General features: G+C 37.3%; 1 protein-coding gene across 1 annotated transcript in view; it reads left to right on the plus strand.

Moving 5' to 3' along the window:
* KSR2 (kinase suppressor of ras 2) overlaps positions 1–15,492 on the plus strand; it is a 1,182,068-nt gene that overhangs the window by 933,224 nt on the left and 233,352 nt on the right. The window contains exons 14-15 of the mRNA XM_053701684.1: positions 4,511–4,559; positions 7,421–7,788. Coding sequence (XP_053557659.1) covers positions 4,511–4,559; positions 7,421–7,788 — 417 coding nt within the window. The remainder of the gene's footprint in view (positions 1–4,510; positions 4,560–7,420; positions 7,789–15,492) is intronic.

Raw genomic sequence — 15,492 nt, forward strand, 5'->3', positions numbered from 1 at the left:
TTGGTATCTTTATTTGAAATGCAAGAATGTAAGTTTAGATGCTGGCCCATTTTTGGTGAACAACCTGGGTTGTCCTTGCTGATTGGTGGATAAATTAATCCACCAATAAAAAAGTGCTGTCCAGAGTCCTGAACCCCAAAAAAAGCTTAGATACCTTCTTTTTCAAATAAAGATAGCAAGAGAACAAAGAAAAAATGATAATAGGCATAAATTAGAAAGTTGCTTAAAATTGCATGCTCTATCTGAATCACGAAAGAAAAAAATGTGGGTTCTGTAATGAATATATCATAATGGTTTGTTCCAGTTGTTGCTGTTTATATTTGTTGCAGTTCATATATTCTAACACTAGGGACAATCATGAGGTATAACAGTGAAATGGGTGTGTTATCTTCAGTTAATAAAAAGTTCTTGAAGTTGAACAATGGTGTCTTCATGAGTTCTGTGCATTCAGGAGATATTTACATGGTGTCAGAAGTAAACATTTATTTAAGTTTGATTATCATGGCTGCAAGCAGATAGTAAGTGCCTCCTATGGACTTTGATAAAGGCAATGTATGTGAGCACTGGACAAGATGGAGAGAGCTCATGGAATTATTATTTGCTGGCCCTGATGCTGACAAGTGGACACAGGAGCAGAAGGCTGCACAGTTTCTCATTTGCATTGGAGAGAAAGGCAGAGATATTTGCAGATCATGGAGTGAAAGTGGAGCTATATCTGCTGAAGGTAAAAAGAATCCCAATGTGTTATTTGAGAAATTTGAGACATACTGTAATCCTAAGAAAAACTGTACAGAGAAAAGTATTTTATGAAAGACATCAGGGTAAAACAGAATCTATAGATGAGTGGGTCACACAGCTACATCTCATAGCTAAAGACTGTGCCTTTCAGGACTGTGATGATATGATAAAAGATAGAATTGTGATGGGATAAAATTCTAGAAAAGTACAGGAAAAATTACTGCTAGAAGAGGATCTAACCATAAACTCTGCAGTAAAAATAGCTAGAGCATATGAAACATCCAGAGCTCACATGCAGTTAATTCATAGTGACACAGAAGTCTTACACATGGTGCAAAGGAAAAGTGAAAGTAATCTGATTCATAGCAGAAAAGCAAATAACCTGCAGGATTGTGCAGAGCAAACTCTTTACAGAAGCTGTACTAAATGTGGTACAAAACACACTAAGAATACACAGTGTCCAGCACAGGAAAAAATATGCTACAAATGTCAGAAAAACAACCATTTTTCCAGGGTGTGCAGAAACAACACTATAAAGTGTAGGAAGTCAGTGAATCAAGTGGAGCAAGATGAAAATGAAACTGATGGTGACATTGATCAAAGTACAATATTTCTAGCTATGGTGGATAAATGTAGAACAAGATGAAGTATATGTAGAGATTCTTGTGAGCACACAAAACATACCAATTAAATTCAAGATTGATACAGGTGCACAAGAACAATGCATGTTACAAAACAAAAAACTTAATTTGGAATTTTTTATAAAAATAGTCATGACTGTTGATCAGTATAACAAAGGTTTATCTAAGCAACAAGTTGAGGAACTATTTTCAGATGTGTTTCAAGGGCTAGGTTGTTTGTCTGGTGAATGCAGCATTAAACTAAAACCAGATGCACATCCAGTAATTCATTCACCAAGAAGGATTTCAATTGCCATAAAAGACAAACTCAAAGAGGAACTGGATCGCATGGTAAATTTAGGAGTGCTGAAAAAAGAAGATGAGCCCACTGAGTGGGTGAGTTCAATGGTTGCAGTAGAAAAGAAAAACTCAGGTGCTTTAAGAATATGCATTGATCCAAGAGATTTAAACAGAGAAATCATGCGAGAACACTACAGTTTGCCAACTCTAGATGACATCACACACAAGTTAGCACATGCAAAATTCTTCGGTGTATTAGATGCTCAGTCAGGATATTGGCAGCTCAAATTAGATGAACAGAGCAGCAGGCTCACCACTTTTTATTCACCATTTGGAAGATGGCGCTTTACTAGAGTTCCCTTTGGTATTGCCTCAGCACAAGAAATATTTCAGAAAAAAGCACATGAAACCATTGAAGGCCTTCATGGTGTAGATGTAATCATAGATGATCTTCTGGTATATGGATCTACACGGAAATAACATGATCAAAATCTGTGTGCACTATTGGAACGGTGTCGAGAGAGAAACAGAAGCTACAACTCCACTAAGAGAACTACTCCGAAAGGATGCACTATGCAGCTGGAATGACTCAATAAATAATGTTTTTGAAGATGTCAAAGGTCTTATTGTGCGTTCATTGGAAACTGGATTACAATATTTTGACCCCAAGAAGGAGGTAACAATACAGGTTGATGCCTCTCAGTTCGGTTTAGGAGCAGGCCTGTTGTATATGCATCCAGATCAATGACTCCTACGCAACGCAACTATGCCCAAATAGAAAAATAAATGTTGGCCATTTTAATCGGTTGTGAAAAGTTTTATCAATACATCTATGGGCAGAAAGTCACAGTTGAGACTGATCATAAACCACTTATGAGCATCATGGAAAAACCACTTCTGTCCGCTCCACCAAGGCTGCAAAGAATGATCCTAAGAATACAAAAATATGATATGCATGTAGTATATGTACCTGGCAATAAAATTCCAGTAGCTGATATGCTTTCAAGGACATTTAAGCCTGGACAAGACGAAAGAGAGGAAAAGGACTTGGAAGAGCATGTGCACTCTGTACTTTCACAATTACCTGCTACTGATGAGAAACTTAAAGAAATACAGCTAGCAACAGAAAGGGATGCAACTATGGCCAATTTGATTACAATAATAAGGCAAGGATGGCCAAACTCAAAAGCCAAAGTGAATGTTGACTTAAAACCTTACTGGAATGTAAGAAAAGAACGGTCAATAGTTGATGGGATTGTTTTTAAAGGGGAGAGAATTGTGGTTCCCCCGGAGCTCAGGAAAGAAATAATAAGAAAACTGCATATAGGGCATTTTGGAATAGCCTTGTGTAAAAGACGTGCTAGGGATCTCTTATATTGGCCTGGAATGAATTCACAGATTGAAGACATGGTCAATAATTGTACAACATGTCAAGAAAATCAAAGAGCAAACCAAAAGGAGCCAATGGTAACAAGAGTACAGTCAGAGAGAGCTTGGCAAAGAATTGCATCAGACCTATTTACATGGAACCATAACAACTATCTTATAATGGTAGACTACTACAGTCGTTACTTTGAAATAGTTCAACTAAGAGACACTAAGTCTAGTGCAGTGATAAATGTCATTAAATCTGTCTTGGCAAGACATGGCATATGTGATGAGTTAATATCAGATAATGGTCCTCAGTACTCCTCAATGGAATTCGCAAACTTTGCAAAAGAATGGGGTTTCAAACACACATTGTCCAGCCCACATTACCCACAGTCAAATGGCTTAGCTGAAAAATATGTACAAATTGCAAAGAACATTTTGGAAAAAGCAGCCCAAACTAATCAAGATCCATACCTGTGTATTCTAAACTACCGTAACACCCCAATAGATGGAATAGCATCACCTTCACAATTACTAATGAGTAGACGTTTGAAATCAGTTTTGCCTTCAACACCTACACAACTTGCCTCCAAAGTACAGAATCCTGAAATGGTTAAAAAGCGAGTGGAAACATTAAAAAAACAGGCAGAAACTGTATTATGATCGTGGGTCTAAATTTCTAAAACCTTGTGAGATTGGCGATAGAGTAAGGATGGGCACCACGCTCATACATTGTCCGCACAGAGAATGGCAAAGATTACCGGCGCAACAGAGTACATCTGCGTCACAACAGAGGTACAAATACAGGAGTTACAAATATTCCAGATGCAGTGCTTCATGTACCACCAATGATGTTACATAGTGATATAAATGAGACTCTAAGCTCAACTGATGCTTCACATGTGGACATACAGGAGGGACAGTTACTGAGTACAACACCAACTGCACAACTCTCTGATCACAGCTCCAATGTGATTCTTCCTAGCACAACAGAAACAGCACAAGTTGAGCCACCCTGTAGATTCTCAAGATATGGACGGAGAATCAAGCCAAAGTATTGGGAAGATTATGACACTACATAACTGTGTACTTTGTTTGTTTTTGTTCTTGTTTTTTTTTTTTTTAAATGTATATTCTTTTATATCTAATATATATTGTTTTATTTTTTATTTATTTTTAAGAAGGGAGATGTAATGAATATATCATAATGGTTTGTTCCAGTTGTTGCTGTTTATATTTGTTGCAGTTTATATATTCTAACACTAGGGACAAGCATAAGGTATAACAGTGAATTGGGTGTGTTATCTTCAGTTAATAAAAAGCTCTTGAAGTTGAACAATGGTGCCTTCATGAGTTCTGTGCATTCTATAACAGGAGATCTTTACAGGTTCAGTGTCCCTTTAATTTTTCACTTCAATTCTCTATTTCCCATGAGAACAACTAAATATCCTTAAATGAACTTTTTTTTTTCCTTTTTCCAGTAATGAAGGAAATCCATTACTTCAAATTGAAGTGGAACCAACCTCTGAGGTAAAATTAACCTGTCTTGTTTTTTTAACAAAAAAATATTTTGCAGTTTATTTTGCTTAACTTGCACAAATATAAGTTATTTAATGATATTACATGATATTTTATACATACCATACTTTATTTGTAAGGGTCAATCACAATCTATTGCCTGAGGCTTTTTGGCTCTTTTTCTAGCCGAAAAGGACAATTTTTGTTTTGATGTGATCACAAAAAGACGGTTTCAGCTATTTCCTGCACCTGCAATCACATTTTAGGCTCCCCAATAAAAGCCCTATTTTTATCATGTGGTTGAAAAGTTCTCAGCGATCAATATCCATTTTCAAGAGACTTTTCAACAACTTTTTGATTTCAACAACTCAATGCCTGGTAAAGCCCTGAATTGGTCATTTGGACATCTTATCAAGTATCCCAAGAAAAATTTGAATATTCTATTATATTGCACACCTGCAAGGCACTCTTAAATGGCCATAGAAGACATTTTAGAGGTGAATTTTAGTCCTTCAGCAGTGGACAGTGCACACATTAACATATGTATAGGTTCAGCTACATATGTATATGTGCTGAGTTTGTGATATCCTGTACAGATAAGGAAATCTGCAGAAAAAGTTATATCAGGACCCTAACAGCTAGAAATGGCATGGAGCAATCTCTTTCTGTTAATGTTTGTTTCTAAGACACATTCACACTTTTTTGATTGTCACTGTTAGTATTAACAACCTCATAACTGGTATTTAAATGGGGTCACACAATTGTATGTAGGTATGATAGGTATACTGACCATATTCGCTCAATGGCTATATTGCACTTTCAATAATTAAAAATTTGCATTTATTGATGGTAAAATCACCATTTCCAGTTTGGCTTGATCTACATCTGAAAACAAGAAGAAAACTTCAGGTTTCTATTAGAAGGAATAATATCGTCTTATATTGGATTTTAACAGTACTTAAACCCTAAAGCATAATGCAGCTACAATGCAAGAAATGATGTTCAAATGAGATAGTGCCTTTGTGACTGTGTATTTATAGGGAACACGCCATTGGGATTGCAAAGTCCAAACACGCTCCCAAAGTGCATTTACAGTGTTTGTGCCTATGTTAATGAACTTCTAAACTGGATCACGCCTTCGTGAACATGAGTTCAATAATGTAGGCCGAGGCAGTGTAAAACACACAGTTGTGAATGTGTTTGGACTTTGCGCTCAAGAACGCTGGTTCCCTTTAAAAACACAGACACAAAGGGTTGTTCTTGTTTGGACATGTTCCTTGCAGATGCAATGTTGTAATGGAGCTGTTTCATGCTTTATAATTTTATTATTGTTAAAATCCTGTATAAGAAGATATCAAAAGTCCTTCTAATAGAAACTGTCTTCTTCTTGTCTTTAGAGGTATATCCCACCAAAATGCAAATAGTGCTTTACAATCAACAAATGTACATATAATAAAAAACAATCCTTTTAAAACAATAAAAGAAACTATATAGTCACCGAGCAAACATAGTATGCCCATCATGCCAATATACATATGGCATTCAGAGGGTTAAGCAGTGGTGAGGATGGATTCAGATTTCAATAGGTTAATCTAACACATGTAAATGAGCATTTCCCTTACTCAGATAACAGAGGGGTTAATTCAAAAGAACTTTACTATAACCTTAAGAGGTGTGAAAGGGCTATTGTATATGTCAGATTCCCAATATCAATATTAACACACAAAAAGGCCTTTACAGGAACTTTTCTGTTGAAAACACATTCTCAGCTACAGGTTTTTAACACACAGATCCATTTTGCATTGTGAACACTCGAAAAACATGCTGACCAATTTGGTCAGAAAACAAAAAGCTGTTTCGTGAGCAAATTGGTTAGATTGTGATTGACTCCTATAGTAACTTTCATGTCTGGTCACTAATATACCATGTATAAAAAGAATATATTTAGTTACACTTTTTATAGGCAAACATATTATGTGTTCTCTCATAGATCTTTTGTTTAATGGAACACAAAACTTTAACTCCTGAAAAAGTACTGTGTGTGATTTGTATTAAACATCCCAACCAATCCATATCAATAGTAGAATGATTTAACCTATGTATAAATTGCTGCCGGCTTTAACCTCTGTGTAACATAAAGACCTACAATATATATAGACATGATTTTGCTGATGACATATTTATGTTCTGACCACAAAAGCACATGAAAACCCCCAAGGATACACCAGAATACACCAGAATCACCAGAAAGCAAAATGCCTGAAACATAATATATAACGTGTTTAGAATACAGTTTGAATCTAATAACTTATAGACTACTGTATGTAATAACCTAATTATAGTCCAGTTTTGAGATAACGGTTTTGTTACAGAAAACACCTTAATTTACTCTAATGAAACATATACTGCATACTGTATATAAAATAAACACAATTTGTATATTATTTGTAATATATATATATATATATACATACACACACATTTATATAAAACATACAGTAGTATTGTATATATATTAAAATAAGACATTCTTTTAAACTTAGATTTGTTCAAATCTAAATTCTAATATAATTTTATATCATGTTTATAAATATTGAATCTTATAAAGGATAACTCCAGTTGTACATTAGGAAATAATAAATTAACTTTTATTGTCATGGCTATTTAAAGACAACCAAGCTGTATGGTCACAAAACTCTTTGTTTACTTGTCATTCATTTGTTATGTACAATGTGGTTTTATTTATACAGCAATTAGGAATAATTTAGCAATGAGTACTTTCTCCATCTTCCATACATTCAAAACATTTCTTGATTTTCTGTTTTACAATTAAAAATGTATGCAGTATAATATGCAGTCACCCTCTTTCACAGAATGAGGAAAGCAATGAGCGAGCAGAGGAGTCTGAGGATGATTTTGAGGAAATGAACCACTTGTTGCTTTCAGCAAGAAACTTCCCTCGCAAAGCTAGCCAGACCAGCATATTTTTGCAAGAATGGGACATTCCATTTGAGCAACTGGAAATAGGAGAGATGATTGGAAAAGGACGCTTTGGTTTGGTATATCATGGACGGTGGCACGGAGAAGTAGCTATTAGACTCATAGACATTGAAAGGGACAATGAGGACCAGCTGAAAGCTTTTAAGCGAGAAGTGATGGCTTACAGACAGACCCGGCATGAGAATGTGGTCCTCTTCATGGGAGCTTGCATGAGTCCACCTCATCTCGCCATTATCACCAGGTAATCTGAATTTATTTGACTTATTTTAGAATATAAACAGCATGAAACGTTTTAGTAATTATAATTCACCTTTGTTATTGTTCTACAAATCCAAAAAGGAATGTTGCATGCTTGTAAATCTGCGGAAGTTAGGAAGACCAACCTACAAGATGTTTTCAAAATAATGAAAGCCAAAAATATTAAATTACACAAAAGTATTAGATTCTAGTACCAGATCCTTAACATGTTTGCTTGATTTAGTACACAGCAATCATTACTTAGTTTATTTGTTTATACCCAGAACTCTTTAAGTTCCTATTACACTGGGCCAAACGGTAAGCGTTCAAGCTTTGTCAGTGGAAAGAAGGGAGCAAAATATAGATATATTCAACAGGTTGTGGGTCTTTATAAACCAATTAATAAACTGTCTCTATAAACCACTCTTTAACATTGAATATACTAATAATATAGAGTGATTTTAAAGTCTCCATTCGATGGGAAAATGGTACTTTATCTACAGTTGTATGAGACATGCCTGCTAGAACTGTATTACATGCTAACATTTCATGCAACTTTGAAACTAGTGTCCCGATCTGACTACAAGAAATATATAAATACATTCTTTAGACAAAGGCCTTTTAGAACACCGAAATGAAAATAAATAGTTATTCAATATATATGATGACTTTTGACTCCTGCATGACATCTTGCATCTTCTAAAACATTTTGTTCTCAAAGTGCTCTGAGAAGAAACACATTATAATATATAAACTGGTGCGAAGGTCTTCAGCGTATTAAAGGTATTAAATCCCATAGTCTGCTGAATATTTCTCGTTTACAATAAAATGTGGTTCGCTATTTTCCACCATCGAGGCTTTAATACTTAAAAGGAGGGGTTCAGAGAAACCCATTTTTTCTTTTCATGATTCAGATAGAGAATGCAATTTTAAAAAAAGTTTCAAATTTGCATCTTTCTTATGTTATTCTTTATTAAAGAGATATCTGGATAGGCAGTGTGCACATGTGTGGAGCACTACGTGACAGGTAATAGTGCTGTCATCTAGTGCATTTGCTAATGTATAACATTGCTGCAAAACTGCTGCCATTTACTGCTGCAGACACGTGCACACTAATTAAGTACCTTCCTGTTTTTCAACAAATAATAACAAGAAAAAAAAGAACATTTAATAATAGAAGTACATTGGAAAGTTGTTTCAATTTGTATGTTCTATCTGAATCATGAAATAAATATTTGGGGTTTTATGTCCTTTTAAAGAGAATATTTGGGCCCCATATAGCTGCTACATTGGAGGTAGTAAAGGGAAACAGAGGCACATCAGATTTAATAAGGCCTGGGAAATATTGTCCATGTTTATTGAAATGGTTACATATTGGTGATGTTGCATGTAAATTTCGGAATTGGTTTTGGCAATCAAATGAAATAATAGAGCATTATGTGAAAATTGTTTCTGTGGGTTTTTTTTATATAAAAGTTTAAACTGAATTATATTATAAAAAAAATTGTGGATTTTCAACATTTGTTACATTGTCATTTTAATTCAGGGATTCCAAATGACTTCTCTTATGTCTCCATGTCCTATTTGTTGATGAATAATCAAAAAGTTCTCTTTGCTCTGTGGATGATCTAAATCTCTTGTGTTGGGAAGTTCCTCTGAAGCTATCCCTCAGAGTATTGTGTGAAATAGACAAACCTGATCAAAGTGCTAGATGAAGAATCTAAGTTGAACAGAGGAATTAATCCCCAAGAGTAGTTGTTTTTTGTTTTAGACACAGTAGTTGCCCAAAACAATATCTGATCCTTTATGTAGTAGGGAAAAATGCACGCAAGACCAGTGGCTTAGAATTATAGATCAAAGGTTTCAGGCCTTCTCAAATACGCTGCTGTCTTTCTATCCGGCTCAACCATGTTTAATACTTCAAACAACATATATTTTAGGTAACCAGGACCATATTTTGTAAAGTTCAGATTATACTGTAAATAAAACAATAAATAAATAAAAATAATTATATTTCCAAAAACTGTCCAAAAGGTTTGGAAAGAAAAGTTAGCACAACAGTAATATTTTATCTCATGAGCTGAATATTGTTTTGTAATTAATTGTACACTTGAAATATTTTAAATAACAACAAAGACAACATCACTAACTGATCACTAACTGATCAACTGGCACCATCATGTCTTTAGTTTCTACTTGCATGAATATAGTGGCATAAATATTAGTTTGTTATTGTATGTTGATTAAAGAATATAAAAATAAATGGCTATAAATATCTACAAGTATCAGCCATCACTATTAAAGAGACAGTAAACACCTAGAGGTTTTTATATAAAATGTTTGGCTATGCATAATGAAAGAACTTTGCAAAATATTTATTTATATATTATATATTTTGACCCATTTTCATGTAATTTAGCTCTGAAAATTGATCAATATCTAGGTAACAAATGCAAAACAAAGCATTTTATACTACTAACTTTATGGCAGTGGCTAGTCTTGTCTGTGGACTAAAGCCCAGATTGGCTCCTCTAAATAAGGCAATTGGTGACTTGGTTCATATGTTATTCTATAGCAACACAAATGTCTTGTAGTTAAAAGGCGTTTACTGTTCCTTTAAGGATTTGTTGTATTTATTCCTTATCCTTATCTAGGCACTCTAGGAGAGATCAGTACAATACAACAACATCGCTTTCTTTAGTTTAAAGACAAACAATAATGCCATATTGCATTAGAAAACATCCCAGCAGTTCATCATTGGATATTTCCTGGTCCCAGGCTTCTGATTCCTGCTTAGGGTCTGGATCATTTTCTAATCAGACACAGTGACAACGATAACAGGGACAGAAGAGAATAGAAGGAATTTTGCAGAGCTTACTAAGCAATAGCAGTAAAGATGAATACATGTGCAATATACAAAAATCTATTCCAGTGGCCGTCTGCTTCATAGCTTCAAATCTAACAAATGCATTTGATGCATTTTCTGGTAAATTGCATTTTTTTCTGGAACAACATGGCAAAAATTGCTGATATTTTCAGTCTGTTTTCTCTTGTAAGGTGTATCCAGTCCACGGATATATCCATTACTTGTGGGATATTCTCCTTCCCAACAGGAAGCTGCAAGAGGATCACCCACAGCAGAGCTGTCTATATAGCTACTTCCCTAACTGCCACCCCCAGTCATTCTCTTGCAGCTCTCGACAAGGGAAGTAGCTAGAGAGATGTGGTGAATTAATGTAGTTTATCTTCAATCAAAAGTTTATTATTTTCAAATGGTACCGGAGTTGTACTATTTTGGCCTCAGGCAGAAAGTTGAAGAAGAGTCTGCCTGAGGTTTTTGATGATCTTAGCGGTTTGTAACTAAGATCCACTGCTGTTCTCACACATAACTGAAGAGATGGGTAACTTCAGCTGGGGGAATAGCGTGCAGGATTACCTGCTCTGAGGTATGTGCAGTTTTAAATTTTTCTAGAGAGATGATAAGCTAGAAAATGCTGACAGTGCCTGATTTATTTAAGGTAAGCCTGATTACAGTGATTTAATAACGACTGGTATCATGCTTGCTGTAAAGGGTAATATTTTTGTTATTTACTCTCATTACTTAATAGATATAACATTTGCTTGATGTATATAAATGTTTATTACAAATGGTGATAAAACTTTATTCTGGGGCCCAGTTTTTCCACATGGCTGACTAGATTTTGCCTAGGGATAGTTTTTTAAGGCCCTCTCACTGTGAGTACATGTTGGGAGGGGCCTATTTTCGCGCCTTAATTGCGCAGTAGTTTTTGCAGTTTGAGACATCCAGCTTCCCTGAAGGAGTCCCCTGACATATAGGACCCCTCTAAAGGGTTTTTGTGCCTTCCAAAGTCGTTGTATGGGCAGGTAGGAGCCACAGTAGAGCTGTGGCAGTTGGTTGTGACTGTTTAAAAACGGTTATATCGTTTTTTTGATCCGGTTTTGAAACTAAGGGGTTAATCATCCATTTGCAAGTGGGTGCAATGCTTTTTCAGTCTATTATACACAATATAATATACTCAAACTGAGTAAAATATAGGGGCGCTATCACACTATATATAAATATAGGGGCGCTATACACACTGTAAAAATTTCGTAGAATTTACTGCTTTTTTCAGTCTTTTGCAGTTTCTGTGATTGTTTTTTTCTCTTAAAGGCACAGTACCATTTTTATTTTTTGCTTGTTCACAGTTATTAAAGTGTTTTCCAAGCTTTCTGGTCTCATTACTAGTCTGTTTAAACATGTCTGACATAGAGGAAACTCATTGTTCATTATGTTTAGAAGCCATTGTGGAACCCCCTCTTAGAATGTGTACCAAATGCACTGATTTTACTATAGATTACAAAGACCATATTCTGGCTTTAAAATATTTATCACCAGAAGAAATTGACAAGGAGGAAGTTATGCCGTCTAACTCTCCCCACGTGTCAGAACCTATAACCCCAGCTCAGGGGACACCAAGTACATCTCGCGCGCACATTGCGTATACCTTACAAGACATGGCGGCAGTTATGAATCATACCCTTACAGAGGTATTATCTAAACTGCCAGGATTGCAAGGAAAGCGAGACAGCTCTGGGACTAGAATAAATACAGAGCTCTCTGACGTTTTAGTGGCTATGTCTGATACACCCTCACAATGTACTGAAGCCGAAGCAGGGGAGCTTCAATCTGTGGGTGATTCTTCTGATTCAGGGAAGATACTTCAACCTGATTCTGATATGTCTACATTTAAATTTAAGCTTGAACGCCTCCGTATATTGCTCAGGGAGGTCTTAGCAACTCTGGACGACTGTGACGCTATTGCAGTCCCAGAGAAATTATGTAGATTGGATAAATACTATGCAGTACCTACTTACACTGATATTTTTCCAACCCTAAGAGGTTTTCTGAAATTATTACTAAGGAATGGGATAGACCAGGTGTACGGTTCTCTCCCCCTCCTGTTTTTAAAAAGATGTTTCCTATAGACGCCGCTACACGGGACTTGTGGCAGATGGTCCCTAATGTGGAGGGAGCAGTTTCTACTCTAGCTAAGTGTACCACTATCCTTGTCGAGGACAGTTGTGCTTTTCTAGATCCAATGGACAAAAAATTAGAGGGTTACCTTAAGAACATTTTTATTCAACAAGGTTTTATTCTCCAGCCTCTTGCATGCATTGCCCCAGTCACTGCTGCTTTCTGGTTTGAGTCTCTAGAGGAGGCTCTACAGGTTGAAACCCCGTTGGAAGATATTATTGACAAGCTTAAGGCCCTTAATCTAGCCAATTCATTTGTTTCTGACGCCGTTGTTCATTTAACCAAGCTAACGGCTAAAAATTCAGGTTTTGCTATTCAGGCGCGTAGGGCGCTATGGCTTAAATCCTGGTCAGCTGACTTGACTTCCAAGTCTAAACTTCTCAACATTCTCTTCAAAGGACAGACCCTATTCGGGCCTGGACTGAAGGAGATAATTTCTGACATCACTGGAGGAAAAGGTCACGCCCTTCCTCAAGACAGGTCCAACAAATTAAGGACCAAACAGTCTAGTTTTTGGCACTTTCGAAACTTCAAGAGTGGCGCAGCTTCAACTTCTTCTAACACAAAACAAGAGGGAACTTTTGCCCAGTCTAAGCCGGTCTGGAGACCTAACCAGGCTTGGAACAAGGGGAAACAGGCCAAAAAGCCTGCTGCTGCCTCTAAGACAGCATGAAGGAGCAGCCCCCGATCCGGAAACGGATCTAGTAGGGGGCAGACTCTCTCTCTTCGCCCAGGCTTGGGCAAGAGATGTCCAGGATCCCTGGGCATTGGAAATTGTGTCCAAGGGTTATCTTCTGGAATTCAAAACCTCTCCCCCAAAGGGGAGATTTCATCTCTCACATTTATCTGCAAACCAGATAAAGAGAGAGGCATTCTTACATTGTGTTCAAGACCTCCTAGTTATGGGAGTGATCCACCCAGTTCCGCAGGAGGAACAGGGGCAGGGCTTCTATTCCAATCTGTTTGTAGTTCCCAAGAAAGAGGGAACATTCAGACCAATCTTAGATCTCAAGATCTTAAACAAATTTCTCAGAGTCTCATCCTTCAAGATGGAGACTATTCGAACCATCCTTCCTATGATCCAGGAGGGTCAATATATGACTACCGTAGACTTAAAGGATGCTAATCTTCACATCCCGATACACAAAGATCATCATTGTTTTTTCAGGTTTGCCTTTCTATACAGGCACTACCAGTTTGTGGCTCTTCCCTTCGGGTTGGCCACGGCACCAAGAATGTTTACGAAGGTTCTAGGGTCCCTCCTAGCGGTCCTAAGGCCGCGGGGTATAGCAGTAGCCCCTTACTTAGACGACATTCTGATACAGGCATCGACTTTTCAAATCGCCAGGTCCCATATGGACATTGTTCTAGCATTTCTGAGGTCCCATGGGTGGAAGGTGAATGAAGAAAAGAGTTCTCTATCACCTCTAATAAGAGTTTCATTCCTAGGGACTCTGATAGATTTGGTAGAAATGAAGATTTACCTAACGAAGGCCAGATTGTCAAAACTTCTAGACTCTTGCCGTGTTCTTTATTCCACTTCTCGTCCTTCAGTGGCTCAGTGTATGGAAGTAATCAGTTTAATGGTAGCGGCAATGGACATAGTACCGTTTGCCCGCCTACATCTCAGACCGCTGCAACTTTGCATGCTCAGTCAGTGGAGTTCCCTAGCAATGTTGGAGGTTTCAAAGATAATTCTATGGGCAGAGGTTCACTCTTGCCATCTATCTGCTATCCATATCCCAGGAGTCGAGAACTGGGAGGCGGATTTTCTAAGTCGGCAGACTTTTCATCCGGGAGAATGGGAACTCCATCCGGATGTATTTGCCCAGTTGATTCAACTTTGGGGCAAACCAGAACTGGATCTCATGGCGTCTCGCCAGAACGCCAAGCTTCCTTGTTACGGGACCAGGTCCAGGGACCCCAAGGCAATGCTGATAGATGCTCTAGCAGCGCTTTGGTCCTTCAACCTGGCTTATGTGTTTCCACCGTTTCCTCTACTCCCTCGTCTGATTGCCAAGATCAGGCAGGAGAGAGCTTCTGTGATTTTGATAGCACCTGCGTGGCCACGCAGGACTTGGTATGCAGACCTGGTGGACATGTCATCCTGTCCACCATAGACCCTGCCGCTGAGGCAGGACCTTCTACTTCAGGGTCCTTTCAACCATCCAAACCTAATTTCTCTGCGTCTGACTGCTTGGAGATTGAACGCTTGATTTTATCAAAGCGTTGTTTCTCTGAATCGGTCATTGATACCTTAATTCAAGCTCGAAAGCCGGTTACCAGGAAAATCATTCTTAAGATATGGTGTAAATATCTTCTTTGGTGTGAATCCAAGGGTTACTCATGGAGTAAGGTCAGGATTCCTAGAATATTATCTTTTCTCCAAGAAGGATTGGAGAAGGGATTGTCAGCTAGTTCCTTAAAGGGACAGATTTCTGCTCTGTCTATTCTTTTGCACAAGCGTCTGGCTAATACTCCAGATGTTCAGGCGTTTTGTCAGGCTTTAGTTCGAATCAAGCCTGTGTTTAAACTTGTTGCTCCGCTATGGAGTCTAAATTTAGTTCTTAAAGTTCTTCAAGGGGTTCCGTTTGAACCTTTGCATTCCATAGATATCAAACTGTTGTCTTGGAAAGTTCTGTTTTTGGTAGCTATCTCCTCGACTCGACG

This window comes from Bombina bombina, chromosome 2, assembly GCF_027579735.1.
Source record: "Bombina bombina isolate aBomBom1 chromosome 2, aBomBom1.pri, whole genome shotgun sequence".
In the NCBI taxonomy this organism is placed as follows: domain Eukaryota; kingdom Metazoa; phylum Chordata; class Amphibia; order Anura; family Bombinatoridae; genus Bombina; species Bombina bombina.